General features: G+C 33.8%; 6 protein-coding genes and 1 non-coding gene across 13 annotated transcripts in view; 3 read left to right on the forward strand and 4 right to left on the reverse strand.

Annotated features, from left to right (window-relative positions):
* LOC108747462 (isocitrate dehydrogenase [NAD] subunit gamma, mitochondrial) overlaps nt 1-3,685 on the reverse strand; it is an 11,263-nt gene extending 7,578 nt beyond the window's left edge. Inside the window, exons 1-5 of one of the 2 annotated variants that reach the window (XM_018484942.1) lie at nt 3,297-3,685; nt 2,004-3,146; nt 1,333-1,930; nt 815-1,252; nt 21-674 (exon numbers count right to left, since the gene is read on the reverse strand). In XM_018484942.1, coding sequence (XP_018340444.1) covers nt 148-674; nt 815-1,252; nt 1,333-1,930; nt 2,004-3,131 — 2,691 coding nt within the window. In that variant the 5' untranslated portion in view covers nt 3,132-3,146; nt 3,297-3,685 and the 3' untranslated portion in view covers nt 21-147. Of the gene's footprint in view, nt 1-20; nt 675-814; nt 1,253-1,332; nt 1,931-2,003; nt 3,147-3,296 lie in introns of those variants that run through there. The other variant, XM_018484945.1, reaches the window with a different exon arrangement.
* A 740-nt stretch (nt 3,686-4,425) lies between these two features.
* On the reverse strand, nt 4,426-7,606 carry LOC108747474 (sphingolipid delta(4)-desaturase DES1). 2 transcript variants are annotated; one of them, XM_018484971.1, is made up of 7 exons: nt 7,334-7,606; nt 6,679-6,907; nt 5,880-6,056; nt 5,602-5,741; nt 5,281-5,494; nt 4,961-5,172; nt 4,426-4,867 (listed from the first exon to the last, which is right to left on the reverse strand). In XM_018484971.1, exons 2-7 carry the CDS (start codon nt 6,893-6,895, stop codon nt 4,730-4,732), a joined length of 1,098 nt encoding a protein of 365 aa, XP_018340473.1. In that variant the 5' UTR covers nt 6,896-6,907; nt 7,334-7,606; the 3' UTR covers nt 4,426-4,729. The 2 variants fall into 2 exon arrangements, with proteins under 2 accessions (XP_018340473.1, XP_018340472.1); XM_018484970.1 differs by lacking the exon at nt 7,334-7,606 and adding an exon at nt 7,197-7,215.
* Nucleotides 7,607-7,719: 113 nt separating this feature from the next.
* LOC108747476 (protein BUD31 homolog) lies at nt 7,720-8,725 on the forward strand. Its single transcript, XM_018484972.1, has 4 exons — nt 7,720-7,903; nt 8,002-8,124; nt 8,224-8,455; nt 8,646-8,725. Exons 1-3 carry the CDS (start codon nt 7,810-7,812, stop codon nt 8,439-8,441), a joined length of 435 nt encoding a protein of 144 aa, XP_018340474.1. The 5' UTR covers nt 7,720-7,809; the 3' UTR covers nt 8,442-8,455; nt 8,646-8,725.
* Nucleotides 8,462-19,356, reverse strand: LOC108747477 (golgin subfamily A member 4-like). Its single transcript, XM_018484973.1, has 19 exons — nt 18,949-19,356; nt 16,655-18,654; nt 16,481-16,582; nt 16,133-16,411; nt 15,718-16,056; nt 15,408-15,620; nt 15,187-15,333; nt 14,719-15,111; nt 14,402-14,642; nt 14,192-14,318; nt 13,859-14,102; nt 13,623-13,627; nt 12,123-12,385; nt 10,780-11,980; nt 10,220-10,635; nt 9,833-10,122; nt 9,345-9,757; nt 8,963-9,093; nt 8,462-8,880 (listed from the first exon to the last, which is right to left on the reverse strand). Exons 2-19 carry the CDS (start codon nt 18,643-18,645, stop codon nt 8,545-8,547), a joined length of 7,131 nt encoding a protein of 2,376 aa, XP_018340475.1. The 5' UTR covers nt 18,646-18,654; nt 18,949-19,356; the 3' UTR covers nt 8,462-8,544.
* A 280-nt stretch (nt 19,357-19,636) lies between these two features.
* Nucleotides 19,637-23,505, forward strand: LOC108747448. Of its 4 annotated transcripts, none has more exons than XM_018484912.1 (6): nt 19,641-19,885; nt 20,580-20,989; nt 21,236-21,750; nt 22,031-22,327; nt 22,429-22,610; nt 22,988-23,505. In XM_018484912.1, the coding sequence occupies exons 2-6, from the start codon at nt 20,855-20,857 to the stop codon at nt 23,485-23,487; spliced, it is 1,629 nt and encodes a 542-aa protein (XP_018340414.1). In that variant the 5' UTR covers nt 19,641-19,885; nt 20,580-20,854; the 3' UTR covers nt 23,488-23,505. The 4 variants fall into 4 exon arrangements, with proteins under 4 accessions (XP_018340417.1, XP_018340414.1, XP_018340415.1 ...); XM_018484913.1 differs by having other exon boundaries at nt 19,641-19,874; XM_018484915.1 differs by lacking the exon at nt 20,580-20,989 and having other exon boundaries at nt 19,637-19,708.
* Trnai-uau lies at nt 19,857-19,949 on the forward strand. Its single transcript is given in 2 exon segments — nt 19,857-19,894; nt 19,914-19,949. It is a non-coding gene; the product is annotated as a tRNA-Ile (tRNA).
* Nucleotides 23,506-23,540: 35 nt separating the features above from the next.
* The window catches only part of LOC108747447 (zonadhesin-like), a 2,232-nt gene continuing 1,817 nt past the window's right edge, over nt 23,541-23,955 (reverse strand). Inside the window, exon 4 of one of the 2 annotated variants that reach the window (XM_018484911.1) lies at nt 23,541-23,919. In XM_018484911.1, the coding sequence (XP_018340413.1) occupies nt 23,687-23,919 (233 nt within the window). In that variant the 3' untranslated portion in view covers nt 23,541-23,686. The remainder of the gene's footprint in view (nt 23,920-23,955) is intronic. The other variant, XM_018484910.1, reaches the window with a different exon arrangement.

Consider the following 23,955-nt stretch of genomic DNA (forward strand, 5'->3'; position numbering starts at 1 on the left):
TATATATAATATATATACTAGTAATTAAAGATTATTCGTTTTAGATTTCATTGTTTACAGTGATCTTCAAATAAAACAGAAGTCATTGGAAAGCAAAGTTTATTGTAATCAAATGTAAAGTTGTTTATGAAGTTGTTTATTACATATTCATCGTTTGAATTTTTTAGCCCGATTATTATTAGACGATTGAACAAACTTTCGTTTTTTCCCAAATGATCCTTTCAACCGTTGATGTCGTTTTATTTCCCAATCTATCTGCTTTGCGCTAGCGCCATCACTACTACTAAAAACGTTACTACCACCATGCTTTCCCTTTGTTTTATTTTGTTCCTCCAACATTTCAGCAAACTTTTCTGCCGATACGAATATATTGCTATCAATTCCTTTCTTCTTCTCTTTACTTTTCGGACCCCTTTTCGAATTTAGCTTTTTATTCAAATTCGAAATTAATTCGTCATCTACAGTCTCTTCATCTTCGGAACCGTTGAACTCTATATCGCTCAGATCTTCATCGTCTACATCTGCAAGATCGATATCGCTTAAATCTTGCAAGTCGTCGTCGTCATCCACGACATCAAGATCTTCAGATGCATCATCGATGATGTCGTCATCCTCAGATTGACTAACATTATCTTCGTTATCCTCGTCATCATCAGAATCTTCATCCGCTTTACCTGTTATAAATGTCATTAGTAAGACCTATTGTTTATAAAATCTTATATACACATACAAAATATTGAAGCTTGAGCAACTTTCCTTTTATCTCGATGAAACACATTTTATACAAATTTATGTCAAAAAAACATGTTATTACCTTTCTTCTTCCTAGGTTGGATATCGGCCGCAATATCTAAGTCGTCGAAATTTTGGTCGAAATCTTGACCGCCACCCATACGATCCAACATATCATTGAACTCTTCACTGTTGACACTGTCTGCGTCTTCGTCATCTTCATCTTCATCGTCTTCTCTCTTAACACGCTTTTTAATTTCATCCTTCTGTTTCAAGTATCGATATAAAAATAACTCATCTACTGGTATTCGTTCCTCTCTCTCATCGAGATATGCTGCGCTATCGACTGGAAGGGATCGTATACCCTTAGGAGTATATCCGGCGCGTTGTGCCAAAGGATCATTCTTTTTCTGCACTTTCTTGGCCTCCAATTTTTTCGGATTCTTAAAAACGTATCGATCCAAGAACCGAATCAACGTCAAATCCTCCAAAGGATCGCCTGTATACTCGATCGGTTTCCCTGAAATATAAAAATGCATAAATCGAATAATAATGAACAATGTATAAATCTGTATAGAAAATTTGTATAAAATTTGTTACCTTGGATAATTTGATTCGCGAATAAAGAGACGCTCGGGTGGAAATGCCTAGATAACGCTTCAAGCTCGGCGTTGAGTCCTTTGGTTGCACCCGCATACAAAGGATTCCGACAAAAAGGATCGTATGATTTTATATCTTGCATCTCAACTTTTACGTCGGCCTCTTTCTTCACATCCGACTTCATTTCGCTATCCGCATCAACCATAATATTCGATAACATAATAGAGTTTTCATTTTCTATTACACAAACGTCTTCCGTATCTGATAAACTATCGTTTACTTCACATATGTCATTCTCGACTTTAATAGTCTCACATGGCTCAAGCAACATATGTTTTAAGTCTTTGCGTCCTTGAAGAACTTTGGAGACAATGTAGAGCATGGCACATATCATATTCGCAGGAAAATAAAATGTAATTTGCAAGATTCTTTTGATAAAAGCATATGAACGTAATATACTTTGATCCCTCTGAAGAACTCGATACAATAAGTTAAGAAACACTCCATGCTTATTCGCTACTCCTATTTGCCGATCGAATAATTTTCTATAAAAGGCTGAATAAAATCGATTCGCCTGAGACTCATCCTTGCTTGTTATCTGAAAATACAATTACAAACTGAAAACATAAATATTCTATATACTGCAACAAATGCTATTTCATAGTACTTACCTGATGCAACAAGTTAAGTGCATTGAGAGAGACATTAAACGATCCAAGGTGTACCACTTTGTAAATAGAATCAATGTGTTCATTTACTATCTTTGAGCCTATTTTGGCAAAAGGATATGCTCTATTAACACCCATTAGAATTGCTGCCATCATTCTACTATCAGGTTCCCCTTTCTTCAAACACGCTTTGAAAAACGCAAGATACACTTCTATCAGTGTAGCAGCTACTCCCTCATCATTTTTATTCAGAACATATTGCGATAGCAGACATATAGCGTAATACTGAGTACGCTGGCTCACATTTCTTCTAAATAACAATTTTTCAACTTCACGCAAAATTACGAGTTTCATGTTCGGATGTTCATACAGTAGTTTATTTATACAAAATACAGCTTTGGATCCAACTTTACTGCTCGGATCGCCGAGTTTATTCACAAGTAACTCCAGCAACTTGTGCTCCTGTTCGGAGTTATCTATCAACAGACCACTCATCGCAGATATGGCTTTCTCACGGTTTGTATCTACCGTATCTGAAGCCACCGCGGAGAGATTCAGAACAAAACGTTCGTACTGTTCGCGTAATTGATCCTCGAAATACCAGTGCGCCAACAATCTATTTCTAGCGGTGTTTGTCTTAACAATGGAATCTGATTCATTCTCTATATTGAGCTTGTCCAAGTCCTGTTCTTCTAATTTTAATAATTTAAATTTAGGATGCAACAAATCCTCCAGGAAGAGTTCTTTCAACGATGTAATAATCATGCCACATTGATTATGCTTAGCGCCTCGTACTTGAGATATCAGGGATATCAGACGACTGAGATTATATTTAGGATTATCTTGCACCAGCACTATACTAGCTGCTATTTTATCCGAGGTGGTACCTCGTTGCAATGCAGTTTTTAACCACTTCGTCTCTGAATCATGTGATCTGGATTGTTTCAACTGAAAGGCAGTGGTTTCTACATCCAAATACCTCTTTGCCTCATCCCTTAAATGCAGAACGTCAGCTTCGGACTTGGAATGCTTGCAGGGTCCTTCTGTCTTCTGATATTCCTCGTACCATTTCTGTCTAACACCAGTGGTAGTTTCACCAGTAGTGAAATGATCATCAAATTCTTTCTTCATCTTCTAAGAAAAATTCTGAAATAATTTCCAAAAAAATAATAAATAATATATGCATTTAAGTAATATGCTGCAATGTGTTCTAATATTTATTGTAAAATAAGACTCGTAATTTTGTTGTCATTAATATAAAATGATGTAACGTGTCACACAAAAAGTAATGCTTACATGTTAACCTTAAAATCATTGATAAATCTTTTCTAACAAAGATTATTTTATTTAGATCATTCACTTAAGCGTTAGCGCAAACATATTTTGCATACAAAGTGCAGTCGGTTTATGTGCAAGTACTTTTAATAAATCTTAAATATTTTATCTTAAATATTGATATTTTCCTCAGATTCTAATACCATACAATCGAACACGTGTACTTCGATGTGCTCTTTAAAGGCGCCTGAATACTCAGTTAGCGACACAGAATCAAACGGCAGTCTGGCGAAACCGTAGCCCCACACAAACACAACAACCACACATCCCGTGACGAACAATTTCCTTCACAGTCACAACCAGATTTTTTGGGACGCCGAGTGGCTCATCACTCAATGCGATTGACTCGTGATCTGTGGATCCGGCTCGAATTTGGACTTTTGTTTTCTCGATATAACCCCCTTTAGTATAAAATAAATTAAAATAAAATAATTCTTAGAAATTTTATATATACGTTTCATTTTAATGTTTTTAAATTTATTGGAAAATATACAATATTATTTTATTTGACAAATAGTCTATGAATTATTACAGTTTCTCATTAAAGTAATATATACAATTTTGTGTTATATAACGTAGCATCAAGCATTTCTCTGCAAGATAATCTAATTATAAGTTTTTGACAATACCCTCTATTAAAATCGTTATATTATAATATATATTTTTATCACAGATCCATTTTATTCTGTAAAATATATAACATTTTTTACTATAATACCGATTAAATTATTTCAAACGATTAAAATAGAATTTTTATGTGAATTTAATTGAAAAATTTGGACTTGTAAAATCATAAATATAGATGGGATCTGGAACAATATTAATAAGTCTCGAAAATCCGATTAAAAATTCCAAATTCATCAAAAATATTAATATCATGTTAACTACAATTTAGTTAATTTAAACAGCATTATAGTTAAATAAAAGAAATTGGTAGCCAATTTAAATTGGTCAAAATTTTAATTAGAATTGAAGATAAATTATGCATTATCTATCTTTTTTCTATTTAACTGAGCAGAAAAAATAATGCATATTAAATGACGTGAATAATTAATCAAAAGTTATTGGTAGCATAGTGACTAGATTTCAAGAAATAGACTTCCATGAAAACTAGATTTAAAAACCTTCGTGAAAACAACTTAATAGAAACATTGAAAAGTTGCTTGCCCGTAGAATAATATATATTATCCCTAAATTTTTCTGAAATTTATTACAATGCACGCAATATGCTTACAAGTCTCTTTTTCAGCATATAACTCTCACATTTCATTTTTCCGAATATTGCAATTTTTAAATTGTATTATAATATGCAATTCTGCATAACAATATATTAGTATTGTATAAATCTTATGTAGTACACACATTCTTAGAAAAACTAAGAATTAGAAAATCTGTCAATTTAATCCTCGATGCCTTCTCTTCATTCTTGCATACGGCCCGATTTCAGGATCCATCACAAAATCGTACAAAACAGAAACCCATGAATTGTGCTGTGGTAAATTATCGTAAAATTCTGCTGCTATACGTTTTACCTAAAATGTAAAAAATATAGTTATGTGAAAGAATAAACAAGTTATATTATGTATAACAATTACATCTAAGCTATAATGAATATTTTGACATACTTCTGGTAATCTCGAACCAGGCACTGCAGGAAAGTCATGGTGTTCATTGTGGTATCCAACATTGAAAGTAATGAAATTTAGAGGACCATAATAACTGTAAGTCTCAAAACCTTTTTTGTACATGTAATGTTCCGATATAAAGTGACCTGCTACAGGATGTAATCCCATTGCCGTAACAGAACCAAAAAGCAAATAAAATAGTACTTTACCACCTAAAAATCAGATTTTATTTTTTATTAATAACTGAATTTCACAATTTCTACTAATTTATATTATTAATATAAATTGCATCCTGATATTTTACAAATTTTGAAACTTACCGAAAAAATACCATACACAACCATCAAATATCAATTGTATAACTAAATTTATATATTCTAATGAAGTTGGTGCTTTTGGATAAGTTACAAGAGGTCGAAATGAATAGAAAAAAGGTTGTAGCAGTATCCAACAGAATTTCCCAAAAGTTGTACAAAATAATTTCGCTTCTAATAATGTTGGTAGATCTGTATCTAATTTTTCATCTCCTTGATACTAAAAATGCAAAAAGTTACACCTCTTAAATATGATTTAAAATATATTAAATTACTAGATAATGCAACAATTTATTATCAATTTTTACCATTACTTGCAATACTCACACGATGGTGCTCAAGATGATATTTCTTAAAACTGATAGATACCGGTATTCCTATTGGCAAATTTGCAAAAAAACCAAATATTCGATTAGCCATAGGTCTGGCATGTCCAAAGGCAAGATTATGAGATATTTCATGTATTGCTGCAAAATAAATACAAATTAGCATAGTACATATACCAAAAATGTTAATGTATTAAACATTAGCATGATGCTTGATAAATTCTAATTTTACTGTATTGAATAAAATGTAAATATAATAAATAAAATATATATACGTACCAAGCATAAGAGAGTGGTTTATTACACCTCCAAAGCAATATGCTAATAGCAAGAGTTTGGGATAACTCAAATCTTTTACAATAAAGAATGATAGGAACTGTATTAATACCATCCCAGTAACAACCCATTTGAAATTTGGATCATATCCAAACAACTGCTTAATTTGTGGATATTTCTCTAAAATAAAAGGTATTTCAAAAATTATAATTAAAAAAATTTATATTTTAATATGATTTAAATACAAGTATATATTTAATTGTACTGTAGAAATTATAAAATTTGATAAACTACATGAAAATCAACATAAAATACATTTCTAAAAGTAATATTATTTTAATTAGACTTGTTGAATTTTTCCTATCATACATTCCAATATAAATTTGTACAATATCAAATAGTTACAATAAATTTACTTAGTTATGTCATTCACATATGTTATCAGTATGTCACTTCTCATCACTGCTGAATAAACAGATATTTAAACATATCTCAAAAGCAATACTTTATGTTTTAAATAACAATAAATTAAAAATGTCATAAACATCTATAAGTTTAATTAATGTTTTGCAGTGTTGTTTTCAAGTATTATTTTATCATAAAGATATTTGCGAGCAGATAATCCTCAAAATAGGTGTGGTTATGCGTATCTGTCTTTCTAATTTTACAATTATGTGTCAAATATTCCGAGAGCAGTATTCAAATATTTACAATAAAATTTTATATACATATATATATATATATATGTATATAAAATCATCAAATATCACACATCCTGATCTTCTCGCGAGTTTCATATTACCTAGAATTATTTTACGCCGTGAGGCGTGCGGTTCCTCCGTATAAATCCATTCGAAATCTGTTCTTGAGACTCGTTGACCCATTCTTCTGTGACGATTTTTGTACAAAAGGTGAAATATTAATCCTAGTGATGGCCGAATAACATTATCAATGACAATCAAGGCAAGAAATAAATGCGTATGTAACCCTCTTGAAATCACGACGACTTTTATCACCATTCGTCACATTACCTGGACGTCAGAGATGATATTAGATGATATTGCCGGTCCTTTTTTTAATACTTGCTGTTATACAAGGTGTCCGGTAATAACCGGATACGTTATTAGTCACGCATTTTGTGTTGGGAAGTATGGAGTCGCTTGTTAAATTAAGATTATGAAATAGATTTGCGGATTTTGGAAAAAAAACTCCAAATTTACAAATTCGCATCGAGTCTCAATTATGAGACTAATCATTTATCTTAGATTAATTTTTCGTTATATTATTAATTTAAAGTCGGAATATAGAATTATACGCTACTCGTTCACATCAGACTTAAATCGTCAAAATCGCCAAACCGTCAACAATTTATTTTCTTTTTTCATAGTTTCCTTGTGTAAAAGTTTAAATCGTTCGATAACATTTTAAAATATTCTGTATACAAAATATACAGTTACAATTGATGTGGCTGTAATCTCGTGCAGTTCCTCTCTAGTTCTACTATATATACACGGAGATAAATACTGATAAAATTTATAAGGTAGTTGTGCTAATATCCACTCCAAGCCACTCTTCCAAATATCTCGCTAATCATGCACGTATGCACTGGCATGTATACACGTGAATAAAAGAAATTTGATAAAAATGCGTATGCGATAAATAATCGAGTGGGAGTGAGATAGAAAAGTGGTCGTTAACATCTCACATGTTCTCTTGCTATTATCCCGTCTATGACACATCAATTAAGGTACCTTTTCATGTTGACGATAGAAATTGACGAATATTAAGTGTCAATTTTGATCATGTGACTTATTTTGTGACGTCGAAAATGAGCGTCGAGCGTCAGTATGAAAAGGCATCTTTATGATGGAATAGTGTACCGCTGTTTGTTAATAGAACTTCTTGAAACATAATATTTATTTGAAAATAAATCATGCCAAAAGTACGACGAAGCAAGAAACCGCCTCCGGATGGTTGGGAGCTAATCGAACCGACTCTGGAAGAATTGGAGCAAAAGATGCGCGAAGGTGAGGTGTTTTGCTCTTTGCGAGGTTAGATTAGTTGTTTCCTATTAGTTTAATAGGAAGGATGCTTTAAGACGCGGTTTCTTTTTCTTCCTTCACAGCCGAGACGGAGCCTCATGAAGGCAAGAGAAAACAGGAGTCCTTATGGCCGATATTCAAAATACATCATCAGAAATCTCGGTATATATATGACTTGTTTTACAGGAGAAAGGCGATTAGTCGCGGTAAGTTAAATATCGTAAAAAAAAAGGATTTTAAAAGATTAATCTTTAAAAAGGATGTAAAAGATATATCTGGTTTCTTTACGCTTTTACTTATTTCAGAATTGTATGATTATTGTTTGAATGAAAATATTGCTGACAAAAATTTGATTGCCAAGTGGAAGAAGGTTGGCTATGAAAATTTGTGCTGTCTGCGCTGCATTCAGACGAGGGATACGAATTTCGGTACAAACTGTATCTGCAGAGTGCCGAAAGGTAAACTTGAGGAAGGTCGAATAGTAGAATGCATACATTGTGGCTGCAGAGGATGTTCTGGTTGAATGCGATACTTACAGTAAGGCACTTTGTTTTTATTGCTACAAAATTACATTGTGCACCTTGTATCCTGCAATAAAGATAAATTTGCGTGTATATCTCTCATCTTTACTCAATCTTCAAATGCCATTTTTTAGACTCTGTAAACCGGGCGGCAAGATACAGCGGCGTTTGTACACGCCAGTCATATGTAACGCATTTATTTTCAGATTCGATATTCACTCGCAATACGTGAGCATTTTTCCGGAAGGCAGAAATCATAATAACCGCGCCGAAACGCATTCTTGGCAGGCGCATCAGTTTTTCGTCGCCATCCATAAAGATTTTGCCTTGAGGTGTGATCATTAGCGACGCTGCTCTTTTTAAGGTATCATTACTACCTTGTGGATCATAAACTAACGCAATACCTTCGTCATCGTCTCCTTCTTGTGAAACTTCTAAAAACTATGATAGACAAATTGAAACGTAGAAAAAATGTAACGTACGACGAAAAAAATGTAAATAAAATGACATTGTATATAGTTACCTTGAATTCAATTATGTGATTCTCATCGAATTGAGGACCTTGTGAAAACAGTGTGCTTATAGTATTCGTAACTTTTGCAGCAATTTTACCATTATTAGTGATCATATAATTCTTGTTATCAAGTTCCCAGCCTGTAACCATTAAAAATAGTTTTTTTAATTATTTATATTAATAAATTTTACATGAAATACAAAGTTTTTAAAGTATTCTTTTCCTAGTTCAAAACTGTGTTAGATCAGATTTATAATATTAAATATTTAAATCAGATTAAAATAAAATTAAAAGTTTTGTGACTCCAAGAATAAGTCAAATGTAAGTAAAATGCCTATATAAGAGTTAGAAAAGCTTTATTTTTAATATAGATTGCTTTCTCTATACATACTATACGGCGGTATAGAAGTCCGTGTGACATGATGTATACTCCTTGCAATGTTGTCTGCTTGTATTCTAACTCTGAGTGTAATTAATTGATCAACAGGTATATTTCTAATAAAACAAGAAGTCTCGTATCCTCTGTACACCGTCTCAAATTTGTTCGATGCCGAATCGAAAACCTCCCCATTAGCTTTCTCTACAATAAATATCTGTTCCTCGGCAAAATACTCCGGATTAGTTACGTGCCATTTAACGAATAAACCCGCCGGTCTTTCTTTAATGTTCATTATCTGAACAGGTATTGTGCGAGAAATGCAGCCAAGTTTTGATATCTGCTCTATAATCTCTTCCTTGTACGAGTTCAATGGACGATCAAAGTTTATATTTGGGAGCTCCTCGGAATATGGCACTGCTGGGATTCTTAGAAATGAAATTAACATATATTTCTAAGAAATACTCAACATAATTCTTAAATTACAATTACGAAGTTCTCACCTGCCTATATCATTACTTGCAGAAATTATCTTTCCAAATCCGTTTACAGTGTATCGATACGGATGCTGTAGAATACCTTCGCTCATCGATATAATATTCTGTGCATTTTGCAGCTGTGCTTCTACTTCCTTTCTACAAGCCCTCAATGGTATCAGACTCTCATGTTTGTGAATTTCTGTCTCCAGTATCAACAGCTCACGTCTCTTATTAATTTCATGGCATACATCATCTAACAAAGATTGAAACGTCTCGTCTATATCTTTTAATGTTATCATCATACTATTTTCTATCTGACAAAATAATTTTTTCATGTTATTGCAGTCATCGTAAAAATAAACAGCAATTTTAATAAAATAAAGTCAATAAATTTTAAGAGTATCTATTTACCTGCTGATCAGCATTGTCGAGATCTTTTAATTGACAATCCAATTTCACTATATATTCCTGTGCAGATTGTATAATGCCTTTGACATTTTCTTCCACATTCCGTGGCAATACGACTCCTTTCTGTGCTAAAGTATCTTTTACATCAAGACATGATGTTTCTATGCTTTTTTTATTTTCGATATTTCGTTCATATTGATTTAATTTGTTTAATGCATAAGTTAATCTCATCAGAAGTTCTTCCTTCTTCGTCCTTTCATTGCCGTTAGCGGATATCACAGAACTTTTACTAGAAATATTTGGCGTTAGTGATTTTATCATGTATTTATGTAATAATCCATCATAATTGTCGATTTGTTCTAGTTCCAATTTATCTGACGGCTTTTGTTTAGTCAGTGCTTTTGAAATTTGTTCCATATCTGGAAAAATAATCAATGATTTGAATTAATATAAACAATTATCGATAATATTTAAGTACATATAAATATTATTTCGCAAATTGCATTTTTTTATTAATTACAGATATTGTTTAAGCATCTTATGCCAAGAATATTTTGCATTGCAATCAACTTGAATTTCTTTCTCAGCGAAAGTTTGGGTTTGGCGATTGTTCAATATCAAATATTTCTTCAATTTTCCTTTTGGATATCTCATATATTCTTGTTCAGCATGATCTATTTTATTATTATTATCAATTTCAGCTTTGTTCTCATTATAATTCTTACTCGGTTTCAACAATATTCCGCTCCAATAATCTGAGTCGTTACAGTCTTGCAAAGACGCTTGCGTACTAATCCCTATAATTTGCCAGGAATATTTAATGCTGCACCTTTTATACGAAGACTTATTATCTTCTATAATGGTATTATTTAATAAATGTTGCAATAAGGTATATGATGTCTGCGTGCTTGTCCCAATAATTTGCCAAGAATATTTTATCTTACAGTCATAAGGGCTTTTGCCATTCCTGCCAGTAATTTTTATTTCACGTGCGTTGTCATATTTTTTTCTCTGAGATGGTGACATCCAATCCTTCATTTTCCATGAATTTTTCATGTCACTAATAATCTTATCTTCGTCCCCTTTATTACTTTTTATTGCATTTCTCTCATTAGCAGTATTGTCATTCTGAATTTTAACTAAACTGCAATTTGTGCTACTGGATTTCAAATGAGACTGTGGGAAGTTATTTCCTGACAGAATATCATTCTCATAATGTAAAACATTTATTTCATATTCGCTGGTACTAGGATGCAAATGATCCGGTACTAAACTAGATACTGACTTTTCCCTATTTATAATGTTTGGAAACGTTTTTTTATTTCTGATCTTTAAGCTTGATGCTGACTGTGTCGACACCGCGGAAGTAGTATCTATGATATCATAGAATGATTGATTTGCTGATGACACAACTGCTTTGCCCATGCCATTACTAATTGGAGTTTCTATTTTTGGCAAAAGTGTAAACACTTTGACTTCATGTTTTGTCTGCTTTTCCTTTATCTGCAATAGATCACACTTCCTTGATAATTTTATAGATCTTGAACTTGCCTTATGTAAATCTTTGTTTGTCGATGATTCAGATTGCGCAAGCACTGTATTGGGAAACTGCAATGCATTATACTTTTTCTTGCAAGAGGATCTCTTAGATGGATATGAGTTTTGCGAAGCACTGGTTTTTTTAATACTTGGAGAATCAGTCTTCCCAAAAATAGTATATTTTGTACTTTGATTCTTAGGTTTCCAGTGATCAATTCTTTGTACCTACAGTTTCAAGTTTCAGATATAGATAAATATGTACTAATATATTAAACAAAATTTTTAGTATTTTTCAAGATTGCATTCAAAAGTATGTAAGACAAGGAAAAAGAGAAATATCATTTAGAATATACAGATTTGAATTGACCTCAAGTGAGTTTTCCAAGGGATCATATAATGTATGCAAGGGTGTCTCTGAAAACAATGATACAGTATTGTTACTGTAGTGTTTTGCTTTCAGAATCTGACGTCTGCTTTCTAAAAAGGACACGTCGCAGCTCTGCTTAAAAGGCACAGGTTTTAAAATGGGAATCATTACATTCCTGGTATGCACTATTACATCTGGCCTCCTTCTCTTCTGTGAATTAACAATTTGTCCTTTTATCGAAACCAAGTCTTCCATGTTAAACACTTCTATTAAAGCACAGTTCTAGTAAAGCATATTATATATTAAAGAGCATGTCTCTTAAATTTTTTTATTGTTGCAATGCATATGTATATCTTTCATAATTATAACCTATAAATATAAAATATTTTAATGTCTAGAATTAAATATACAAACAAATTAGTTTTGCTTTTATAATGTGTCACATTTTGCAAAAGTGGACTTAAGATACAATTGCGCGTGCAAAATAAAATATATCTATATAAAATATAATTTAAAATTTATAATTTAATAATATATTTTCTCACACTTAAATTATATTATAAGCAATATATGACATTAAACGACAATTAATTGTGATAACAGAATTTTATAAAGTCAATATACATCTTTCAAAATCGGGTAAATGATTCATATCGAGAAGAAAAATATCGAAGAATATATATGTCAGAGAGAGAAAGAGAGTACACATATATAATTCCGATATATACTTACAGAATAATAAAAATTAACCGAGATAATTAAAATCGGAACTTTGGCAAGAATGAACGAGGAATTTAGAGAGCAACCGCGAATGATTTTGCCGAAAAATTATGACATTTGAAATACACGAGTAATCGCGGATCTCCACGGGCGGTGCATCTTGTGTCGCACTGGACTGTTCTAAATATAACCAAGGCAAACGTGATATCATGCGTGGACATGAAACAGATAATTACTATGCACCGTAAATCCATCAGTTGTGTAATATTTAAAATTAAACATATCATAGATTTCTACATCATTTACCGAAATTATGTTCAACGTATTACATTTCTGACGTTTACAAAGGTGTAAAAAATATGGATTCGATAATTTACGTCATTTAATGCAATAAAGGAATTGTTAATACTTATATCACTATATTTGATAAAGTACATTTTCTCAATATATTATATACATTATATATTTAAACATTGTATAATACAATCCAATATCACATGAGCCTCCCTGATATTAAATAGTAAAATTAAAGTATATATATATGAAACACAATAATATACATAAGAAATAATAATAAATGTAACAATGCAGAAGGACAAAAAGATATGTTAAATTTTGATACCTCTTTTATATTTTTTAAAGATCTTTCTCACCTAATCCTCAATAAATATATATTTATATCATTATATTTAACTTCACAGAAAGAACTTCATTCGAAATCTTAATCGGCATCTAAATCTTTTATCACAAATTTCCGTTTGCATTAAATAATATAAATACATTTTCTACATTAGACTATACGTATTATTAAAGTCGTCCACTATAAAACTTTATTATACGAATCTTACTAGAAATAGACAAATTGATTATGTGATAAAACGTGCCGAAGTGCGTGCGTATAATTAAAGTTTCATAGAGAATTGTAGGCTGCGTGTAAGTCTTCGTTTCCGATAATTTTGCATTTTCAGCAAAGTTAATTCTGTCGTTTTAAAAGTTGATCAATTTGCATTTTGTACATCTCCTTAATATCCTCGAGATCCAATCGTAGCTCCTGATTCTCCTCGACCTTTTCGCCATACATTTGTAGCAATGCGTCGTATCTGGTTTGGGTCTCGTTAAGACTCGCGTTGAGTGCTTGTGCTTCCGCGACGTTAGCGCTCAAATCCTCTACTTTCAAAGTTAATGTTGCTAATTCCGAGTTCAGTGCATCCCTCTCTGTATTTCGTCGAGACAATTCCCACTGAAGTTGCTGTATCTCACCTGGGATGAAAAAATAAAATCAAGATTAGTAACACTAAATAGCGAAAAACTTAGCGATATCAATATACATGTACATTACGTAAGCTTACCATCTCTTTGTTTTAATTGCGCTTGCAAGTTTTCAAAGATTGACGTACTACTCGAACCCGTTATAATGCTTTCATACGGTATTGGAGGGAATCTGCCGGAGTTATTATCAAATACTGAATCGCTAAACTATAAAAAGCAAATTTTGCATTATATAATTATAGTCAATTGTAATTTCTATAATAATTGTAAATTGTAATTTCTATACATACACCTGGCCAGGCACTATTTGCACTGCTGACGGATTCTTGTCCTATACTGAGAGTAGGGCTAAATCGTGATTCTTCATCAGTATTTTGCTGTTGTTCCAATATTGCGTTATTTCTTCTCCGTTCTGCATCAGTCGCTGCCTTTTCAACTGCTAATTTATTCTCTAGCGCGTTTATTTCTCTCTTCAGTTCCTGTATATAACTGGAATGTGTCTGCTCAAGAGTGTTTATCGCATCTTGGTGTCTGCAATTTGAATTTTGTTATAAATTAAATATTATCACATCTCAAAAATATATATTTATGTATTCTAAACGCTTACTCTTTATTTTGCTCTAATAATCTCTTGTTTTCTTCTTTTAATTTATCGTGAAATTCCTGCAATTTCAATCTTTCTTTCTCTTTTAAATTGAGCTTCGATTCTAAATGAGATTCTTTGGATTTCAGATTAATATTCTCTTCTCTCAGAAGACGATCCATCTCGATTAAATTCTCGTTTTTTGACTGTAATTCGATATTTTTTTCTGATAAAACCTTCTCCTGCTTCATGAAACTATTGGATTTATGTAATAAGTTCGCTTGAAGCTGTTCTATCTGTCTTAATAAAGGTTTTGTTGCTACCGAGACGGATTCAGAAAACTCTTCACTTCTAGCCTCTGCCGCTTCTAATCGTTTAAGTAATTCGTTGTTTTCGTACTTGAAAAATTCTTCCCTTCTATACAATAAAAAATGAATAGTATTAGAATTAAAATTATTTACATGATGAATAGCGTAACTAATATATGTTTACTTGACGTGCGCTTCTTCAGCTTGACGGTATTTCAATTTTAAATCCTCCACTTGTGCAAACAATTGGCACGATTCCCCCGCGTTATCTACAGCTTCTTTTAAATCTTCTTCAGTAACTAGCAATTTTTTCTTTGTTTCTGCTAAGTCTCTATTACAGAGAAATTTTTATTATGTATATAAAACTCGTTTCGTTTTAGAATCAATTAATAATTCTATACTTACACTTTTGCAGCATCCAAGCTCTTCTTGAAGGCTTCCATCTTATGCATCGTATTATCCAATTTTTCTTGTAACATTAGTATCTCTTTTTCTTGCTTCTTCGTTTTCGCTGTCAACGTGTGAACGGCTTCTATTTGACTACGCTCTACTTCCTCCTTCGCATACAACGATCGTTTCAATCTCTCCAATTCTGTATTTTGTTCCTCTATTTGTTCCCTAGAAAAATAATAAAATAAAAATTGCGATAAATATAATTATCATTTGCTGTTTATTTTTAATGTAATTAAAACAGCACAAAAAAAAATTAAAATACTTTTGACTCTTTATCGTTGCATCAGTCTCCTTCTCTTTTACGCGCAGCTTTTTTATGATGTTGCTGTGTTGAAGCTGTTGTTTGCTGAGTTTCTCGCCTTCTTCACGAAGCTCCTTTATAATTTCATCCTTCTCGGCATTTATGCTAGACATTTCCTGCGACGATAAACGCGAAGCCGCTTCCAGCTTCAACTGATCTAAATTTTTTCTCAATTGATCACGTTCCCTTATCGCTTGTTGAAATTTCCTCTCCAGTGCCGACAGACGTTGCGTATATTCATCTGTGATTTGATTGATATTTTGATTTTGCTCCGCATGTTTTTCAAAATTCTCGAGCTGTCTGTAAAACATATCTTTTCATGATATCTGTTATTTGAAGATAGAATGATATTTTGAGACAATTACGACAATCTTACTTCATTAAATTTGCATTTTGTTCATGTAATTCCATATTTATCCTGCTTACGTCGATTAACTTTGATTCTCTCGCTTCTAAAATCTCGGTCATCTCCTGTATTCGTTTCAATAATTTTTCAATTTCCATATTCGTTTCATCCGATCCTACGCTGATTTCGCTCAATTCTCGAGAATGACCTCGAGTCTTTAAAGTTTTTGTTAACAAATCACCACCTTTACTCAATTGCAATTTCGCCGGACTTTGTCGCGATTGAGTCGAACTTGAATCTCCGTTAGGACTGTTGACAAATAATGTATTAAAGTATTGATATATTGAATGTTAAATATGAAACATATTATACTCGTACCTAGATATTATTTCTATGTCGCTCGATGTTGTAGTTTCTAATTCGTCTCCACTTGTATGTCCACTGGCTTGATCAGATCCAATTTTTACAAGATCGGAACGACTATAAAAGTAGATTTTAGATAAAAAAAAGTAGTTACAAATTTGAATAAAATATATGTAAATTAAATAATACCTTTCTGACGATATAGGCGAATTTTCTCGCGGTACTTCCGTGCAATGGGTCTCCATATCAGTCATTTCACTCTTTTCGACCATAGCATCAGCTAACATAGTCTTCACGTAAGAACTAGTAGTCAAAGGCGTCTCTAGGACTTTGGAATCATTCGTACAGATTAATGTTGCGTTATCTTCTGAACTGCTCTCTATCAAGGTACCTTCCCTGCTCGAATCGGTAGATATAAAATATTGGTCAGTATTACTCTCAATCATTTTTGTTTCTTCTAGATTTTCGATTTGACTATCTGGATCCGGTGGTTCTATAGTGGTACTCATTAATTGAGAAAAGGTGGAAACATCCGATTTCTCATTTACTCCTTCCAAGTGATCCAATTTGCGAATTGGCTGTGTGGTAATTGCCTCAAGTGTCAGATGCAAATTATGTTTCTCTTTCAGTGAATCAAGACTTAAGTTTAACTTGTTCTCTGTGCAAGCCTTTGTTGAGATTTGCCTATCATCCGGACATGAATCGTGCATCTTTACAGGCATCTTTATATCGCTCAATTCCATCTTATTTTTAGTCGTATCCATTTGTTGTAACGGTTCAAATACTGTCATGACTGTACCTTCAGAAGCTGAAGTGTAAGAATCTTCGGCCAAACTCACTTCATCTGCCTCTTCTACGTCCGGTATCACCTCGACGCTTTCAGGGGAGATTTTTGAGTTGTTTGTCGCGTCTGACAAACTTTTATTCGTGTCCAAGCTGGAAAACGTATTGGGTGACGGTGTACTATCAACACTGTTAGGATATGGACTGATGTTCAACGTTTTCATTTCTTCCATCGGAGATTCATACGGTGAGATGTCGGACGATGAAGCTTCCGCGAATTGATCTCTACTTGGCGGTTGCAATATGTCGGCGCAGTCTATGCATGGAGTAGCGCATTCATCTTCGCCCAGAACAGAAGATGACTCTAGATTTTTTTGATCTATTGGAGATAGATAAGGACTGCTGTCGCTTTTCCAATCTCCCAGGACCTCCACGGAGCTCGGTGACGTTACCAAACTGTCGGGCAGTATCTCAACCGATTCGGAATTTACCTTAATATCAATGACAGAAGGACTTAATGAATTAGTAACAGAATTAGGATCTGATTCCGGTGTGGTAGTGCAATCAGTGTTGGATTGCGAACCAAGTATCTCCACACTCTCCAGGCTTTTCTTATCGCTTTCAGAAGAAACATTAGGTACTTGGTGGAACACATTAATGGGACTCAACATATGATTGATATCGTTGCTTTCTGATGTCACTTCGTTGTCGTATTGGCCTTCTTCTTCCCTATCAGAGCTCGTCGTAGAATCACTGTCGGTATTGTCCGCCATTGGCGCATGGTATATTTGTTCCAAGTCTAAACTGGCACTTTTAGTCTTATCGGTACTAATAGAAACAACATTGTCTAGAGACGATTGTTCTGATAATATACAAGATTCTGACATAGTTTTTTCATTAGATTCTTTAGATACGCTACGATTAGTATTTACAGATTCACTGATAGCACTAGACTCTCCTTTATCTTCCTTATGTACAGACTCACTCTTTGCTATTGCGGACTTTGAGTCCTTTGTCATCAATTTTTCAGGGGCTGAAGTAGAAAACACCATGCTATGTTGTTCATCTCGATTGATAGTACTTTGCAAGGACTTGGAATGCTTGATAGTCTTCCATCCATTCCCATCTACTTTTGCAGGTTCAAAAAACGAGCCTGTAAAGCTACCCCAAATACTACTCGAGTTTGGTTGTTTCTGTGGATTGCTGTCACGTTTGCTGGTCTCCTGTTCATTCTGTACTCCCCAACTAGTAAAAAAATCTGAAGTTTCCACTGCATGCGACTGAATCACCTTTGGTTCTTCCTCCTTGATATCCAAAGCCTTGTCTATGGTCTTCTGTGCTCCTTTCAAAGCAGATTTTGCCAAATTGGCAAATCCCGTAGCATCAAACCAGCTCATGTTTTATGCCTACAAGGGAAACAGAATAAGTTATGAACTCTACTATGCAAGATGCAAATAAATACAATGTAACCTTTACAATGTGTAGAATATGTGACAAAAATAGAGTGACTGCAAAATACATACAGCAAAGTTAAGTTAAATGAAGTCGCGCGTATTCTTTAAGCCGACGTAAACCGTCGACGGGAAATTAATGTCGCGACAAGTAGGAATGTTTCGGCTCTGAAAAACAAGCATACTATCGCGCTGTTATGTGGCATTTCCTCGCGTTCCTTCCACCTCGTGTCACCGCCATTTACGTACATGACATCCTCTGGAGCGATCGTGACGGTGAAGCGCGGTCTCAGGATCGGTGGCGGATCCTCCTTTTTCTCACACGACTGTCAAAATGTATTTAGCAGCCGACATGTTCACGAAGAGTGCGTGCTGTCGCAGCTAGTGTTGTCAATTTCCGTTTCTCGCGATCTCTGTTCCAGCGGATTTCCTTCCTCGCTCTGTTTGTTTATATTTTTCCTGATCTCCGCTGATCTTTCGGCCGCATTTCCTTAAGGATGCGAAATGCAACGTGCGATCGATCACGCAATACGCACAATCTAAACTGTACGATGTGAAAACATGAACATCAGAATTAGATTTCCTTTCAACTGCACCTTCTGCACCTTTTTTCATCTTCTCTCTCTTTCTTTCTATTCTAACCTAAATGTGGCATAAATCTGTTTCATTTTGATCCTGTCATTCATCTGTCATTAACTTTGTAGGCTCGAGAATATTCGACTAATAAACAAAAATATATTCTTTAATTTCGTTCGTTTAGTATTTTTTACAAATTCTATACTTGCGTTTCTCTCTTCCTAAATATACTTATTACGTTTTTAAAGGAAAGTGCAAATTGTTGAAAATCAAGTAACGATAAAATCTTACAATTAGTCATGAGTTGTCAAATAGATGTCATCAATTTTCTTGCTAATTAAATAGAAATCGAGCGTGTAGTAAAACAAATAAATACGATGCATGAATACATGAATATGTTGGACACTCTTGGCGACTATTCGAGAAATTTAAAGTTCGTTTCTATTTCAACTTGATTTTTGTAAAAATGTTGAAATCATTTATAATGCGCAAATTGATAATATATTAAATAAGAACAAGAAGCTTTCGGTATTAGTGATACGATCGCTGAAGAGGCCCGTTTACGATGACCAATTTCAACAGCTCCAGTGGCGCAATTGGTTAGCGCACGGTACTTATAGAGCAGTTTCTCGTGAGCGATGCCGGGGTTGTGAGTTCGAGCCTCACCTGGAGCATTTTTTTTTTTTTTTCGTTAATCACATTAATTTGATAGTTTCATAATTTCTCGCACCTCGTAATTTATCATTACTTCTATGCGATCAATTACATTAATTATTAAACAATAATCAACATTAGACTGTACAATAATTTTAACACATAATGAGGATAATTTGTTACGATGTAATAAATTATACTATATATTATAATGTAATCGAATATTAATTTTAGTGTTAAATATTATTTTAGTTATTAAACATTAATGCGGCAAAATTTATATTAATATTATCAAATGTTTTCTAAATAATTAATAATACATAAAATATTTTCACAATGAAAATTATATAAAAATTATACCTTCAAGAATCCATTAGAAGATTTTCAATGATTTTGGGATATAAAATAAATGTAGCATACTAAATATACATACATTAAAATGTATGTATATTATGTAAGTACATAATAAATTTGATGTAATAAAGTTAATACAGTATTAAATTTTACGTAGGATATATATATATATATATATATATATATCTTATCGAATTAAAGAGATATATACATATTTAAATGGGGGGGAGGGGGGAGTACGCATATATATTTCATTATTATCAATATAAGATATAACACTTAACGATTTCTTTTAGAAAAACACATATTAAGCAGAATATAAAGTGCGCAATATCAGAGATGTCAACTTAGAAATCTGCAAATGGATATGCGACTGTATGCGAGTCACAGAGAGACCTTCTGACCTAAATTGATCGAGATATAATGAACAGCGTGAGAGTGACGACGACAGATCTTGCCGTTATCATTATTAATGGCAGTCGCGTTAAAATCGAGGATGATGTTTTATGCTAAGTACCTGATCGTCAACCAAATCACGAAATACGGTACCTATTAAATCGTCTGGTGGTCGATGTTCACCGATGTTTGTTCGCTGGACGAAAAAACAATGACCACCGGGATCCGGTTTTGTGAAGGTGTGCGCTTTAAAAGCGCTTTAAAAGCCCACCTACGGCTTCGCCGATCATCAGTCGCACCCTGTTATTCAGTATGTCTCAACTATATTATGATTTGCAATACAAAACGTGCTCAACGCAGGTGAATCTTGAAAATATTGAATTGTTTAATTTTCAATCCTAAAAAAATTTTAAGTTTTTCGAAAATATAATAACTTTAAATTACATTCAAAAGGAGACTTAAGCTAAACTATTTTTATGCTTAATTCATTATACTATAATTATCAAACTAATTCATCAAACTGATAATTTATCAAATTAATGGTCGATCGTTGCAGATATATCGGTGGCTCCTCTTCATCAGCATGATATCCTCAGAAAACCTCGCGTACGGATTTGAATCTCGAGACGCGATCTTTGTGAATTTCCATCGCAGACACAACATTTCGAAGGTAGCGATACTTCACGACAACAATTATTTACCTCCGACTTCGATTCCGGATTTCTCCCTGCCGGAAGTGATCGATAACAGAGCTCGGAACGTAGCGGTCGCGGTAACGGACGAGACCAGAAACTATCCCAACGCGTTGTATCATCTTCCTGAACGGGATTCCTTGCGAATCCCCACGCGCAAGGATCCGTACGACACGAGGTATCCGGGGAGCGACGGGTTGCGAATACCTCTGCATCATCGTCGACCTACTTTCCAACAAGGCAAACACCCTCAACGGACAACCACAACGCAGACTCCTCCTCCTTCTCCTCCTTTCGGTGAAACATCACCATCCTTCGTAAACCGCGTTAGCGTTGAGGAGATGTCCTGTCAGAACACGAGAGACGAATTGTTCTTCAGGTAATGAAATTCAAGAGGATTTTAACTCTTCTTTTTTTTTTACCGCATATATAAGCTTAATCTTTGCCACATTTTTCAAATCTTAAATAAACATTTTTACACTAAGCAGACTAAACAATTCCATCGATCATACACATTTAATTTTAATTTTGAGATAATTAAATTTAATATATAACTAAATTAAATTAATTTTAATGAGATGGATATTTTGAATTTGATATCAATATGTATACATACGTATAATAATTTCATGCACATATCACACAATCCATAATTATAGAGCATCTATCAAAGTGAAGAATTCAGTTCCACCGGTGATAGATAACGTGACGGGTGATGTTTGTCGGGCAATAGCAGTCAAGGACTCTTATCGCATTAGTTTTGAGAAAGACCAAGTCTGGAATTGCGGGGTTGTTGATTGTTCTACGGATGACAACCAATCATATTGCCTCGATCTAAGATTCCCCGTGATCTCCGGTCTACGACTGAAGGACGACCATAGGGTGACGTTGCGATGTAAGACCCAGAACAGAATCGCATATCATACGAGGCAGATCAGCGTGAAGACTTTAGAAGCGTAAGACGCGTCATTTGTCTTCTGACAAAAAGTGGCAAAAATAAGCATCCGTCTCTGGCGTGGAAAACGAATTATTCAGATACATTATGTATCCCCCATAGGAAAGCGAGGAACATACCAGGCGTGCTAAACGGTGGTGCTGAAAATGCTCTGAATATTGACGTTGGACTATTCAGGAAGACTTACGACTCAAAAAACATTTTCGACACGAAAATACAATCGGGCGGCACGGTCGTCTTAGGCGAAGAGATTTTGTTACGCGTATTAGTCAACGGCAACGACAGTAAGCGCTTTAGTACTGAACGGTGACAGTACATTTTTATTTCTTTAGTAAGACGAATGGCGTCGACTGGGACATCGATATTACTTCATGTAACATACGATTCGCTAAATCGATAGTTTCACCTCACAAAGAGACATACAAGAGATACGTATAAAGAAAAATCAGTCACACAGTCCTATTAAATTAATATAAAATTAATCTTAAGCAAAAGTTGATTAATTATATAATTAAGATCGCAAGTTAAGATTATATAATTAAGATCGTTAACTGTATAATTATACTAATTTTAATATGAAAATAGATTTAAATGATGAACATTAATTATTTACGTAATCTTAATTATTTCAATTTTCATTGTTTATCCTTTCTGTTCAAAGGCTGGCGACACTCAAAAATCGGCCAAGTAACAATGCATTACGTAGAGGAGCGACAGCGGCAGAAAATCGTTAATAGTCTGTTGATCCTCGACAAGGATGGTTGCTTAAATCCGGAGGTGCATGAGATTTGTCCTCGCGAACAATATGCGATGTCACCGTTGGAGAGCTACCTAATTTTCCAGGCGTTCATGTTTGAGGGCATGAAAGAGACCGATGAGATTTTCCTCACTATAAAGGCCATGGCATGCGTAGAATCTGTGGACTGTGTTCTGGATTGTCCCGGCAGTCACATTAGACGTGCCAGAAGTGTCTTGGATCGAAACAATACTGTCGAGTGGCAGGATGACATTGTTCTGCGAGTGATTCTTCCAAAATATGAAACACGCGCTTTACAGAATTATTATTTAGCAATCCTGTTATCAGCAACTGCATTACTCGTATTAATCGCATTGTTATGGATCATCAGAACGTCGCTTCGTCGAAGTATAGCAAAATCCTAAATAATCTTAAATGCTTAATTTACTTATAAATCTCTATGATTGTATATACAATTTCAAACTGTATATAGCTGTATATTGAATAAACGAGTTATTGTACACATTCGGTTAATGGGGTCTCGTTAATCTAAATGCAAATTGTCGCGATTCTATAAGAGGCTTAGGTGAAGATTACGTGTTGGCCATTATCGATATTTTGGTCTTATGAAACGTGATTCGGCATCTCCCATGCATCTAGCTCGGAACACAGCTTCAATCCGATTGCAAACAATGCGAAAGATGCGAATATACTCTTCACAAACGGATCCCTGCTCAAAGTACACACCATACAAGCTAGAGAACATGTGCATACGTCCTCGAAGTAGCTGAAACCTTTCGTCAGATAATAATGATCTATAACTTGCTGCCGCATCTTCAATTTGCGCATAATACGTTCTGCAATATAAACAAGCTTTGATTTGTAGAAACATA

The sequence above is a fragment of the Trachymyrmex septentrionalis genome, unplaced genomic scaffold (assembly GCF_001594115.1).
Source record: "Trachymyrmex septentrionalis isolate Tsep2-gDNA-1 unplaced genomic scaffold, Tsep1.0 scaffold2, whole genome shotgun sequence".
In the NCBI taxonomy this organism is placed as follows: domain Eukaryota; kingdom Metazoa; phylum Arthropoda; class Insecta; order Hymenoptera; family Formicidae; genus Trachymyrmex; species Trachymyrmex septentrionalis.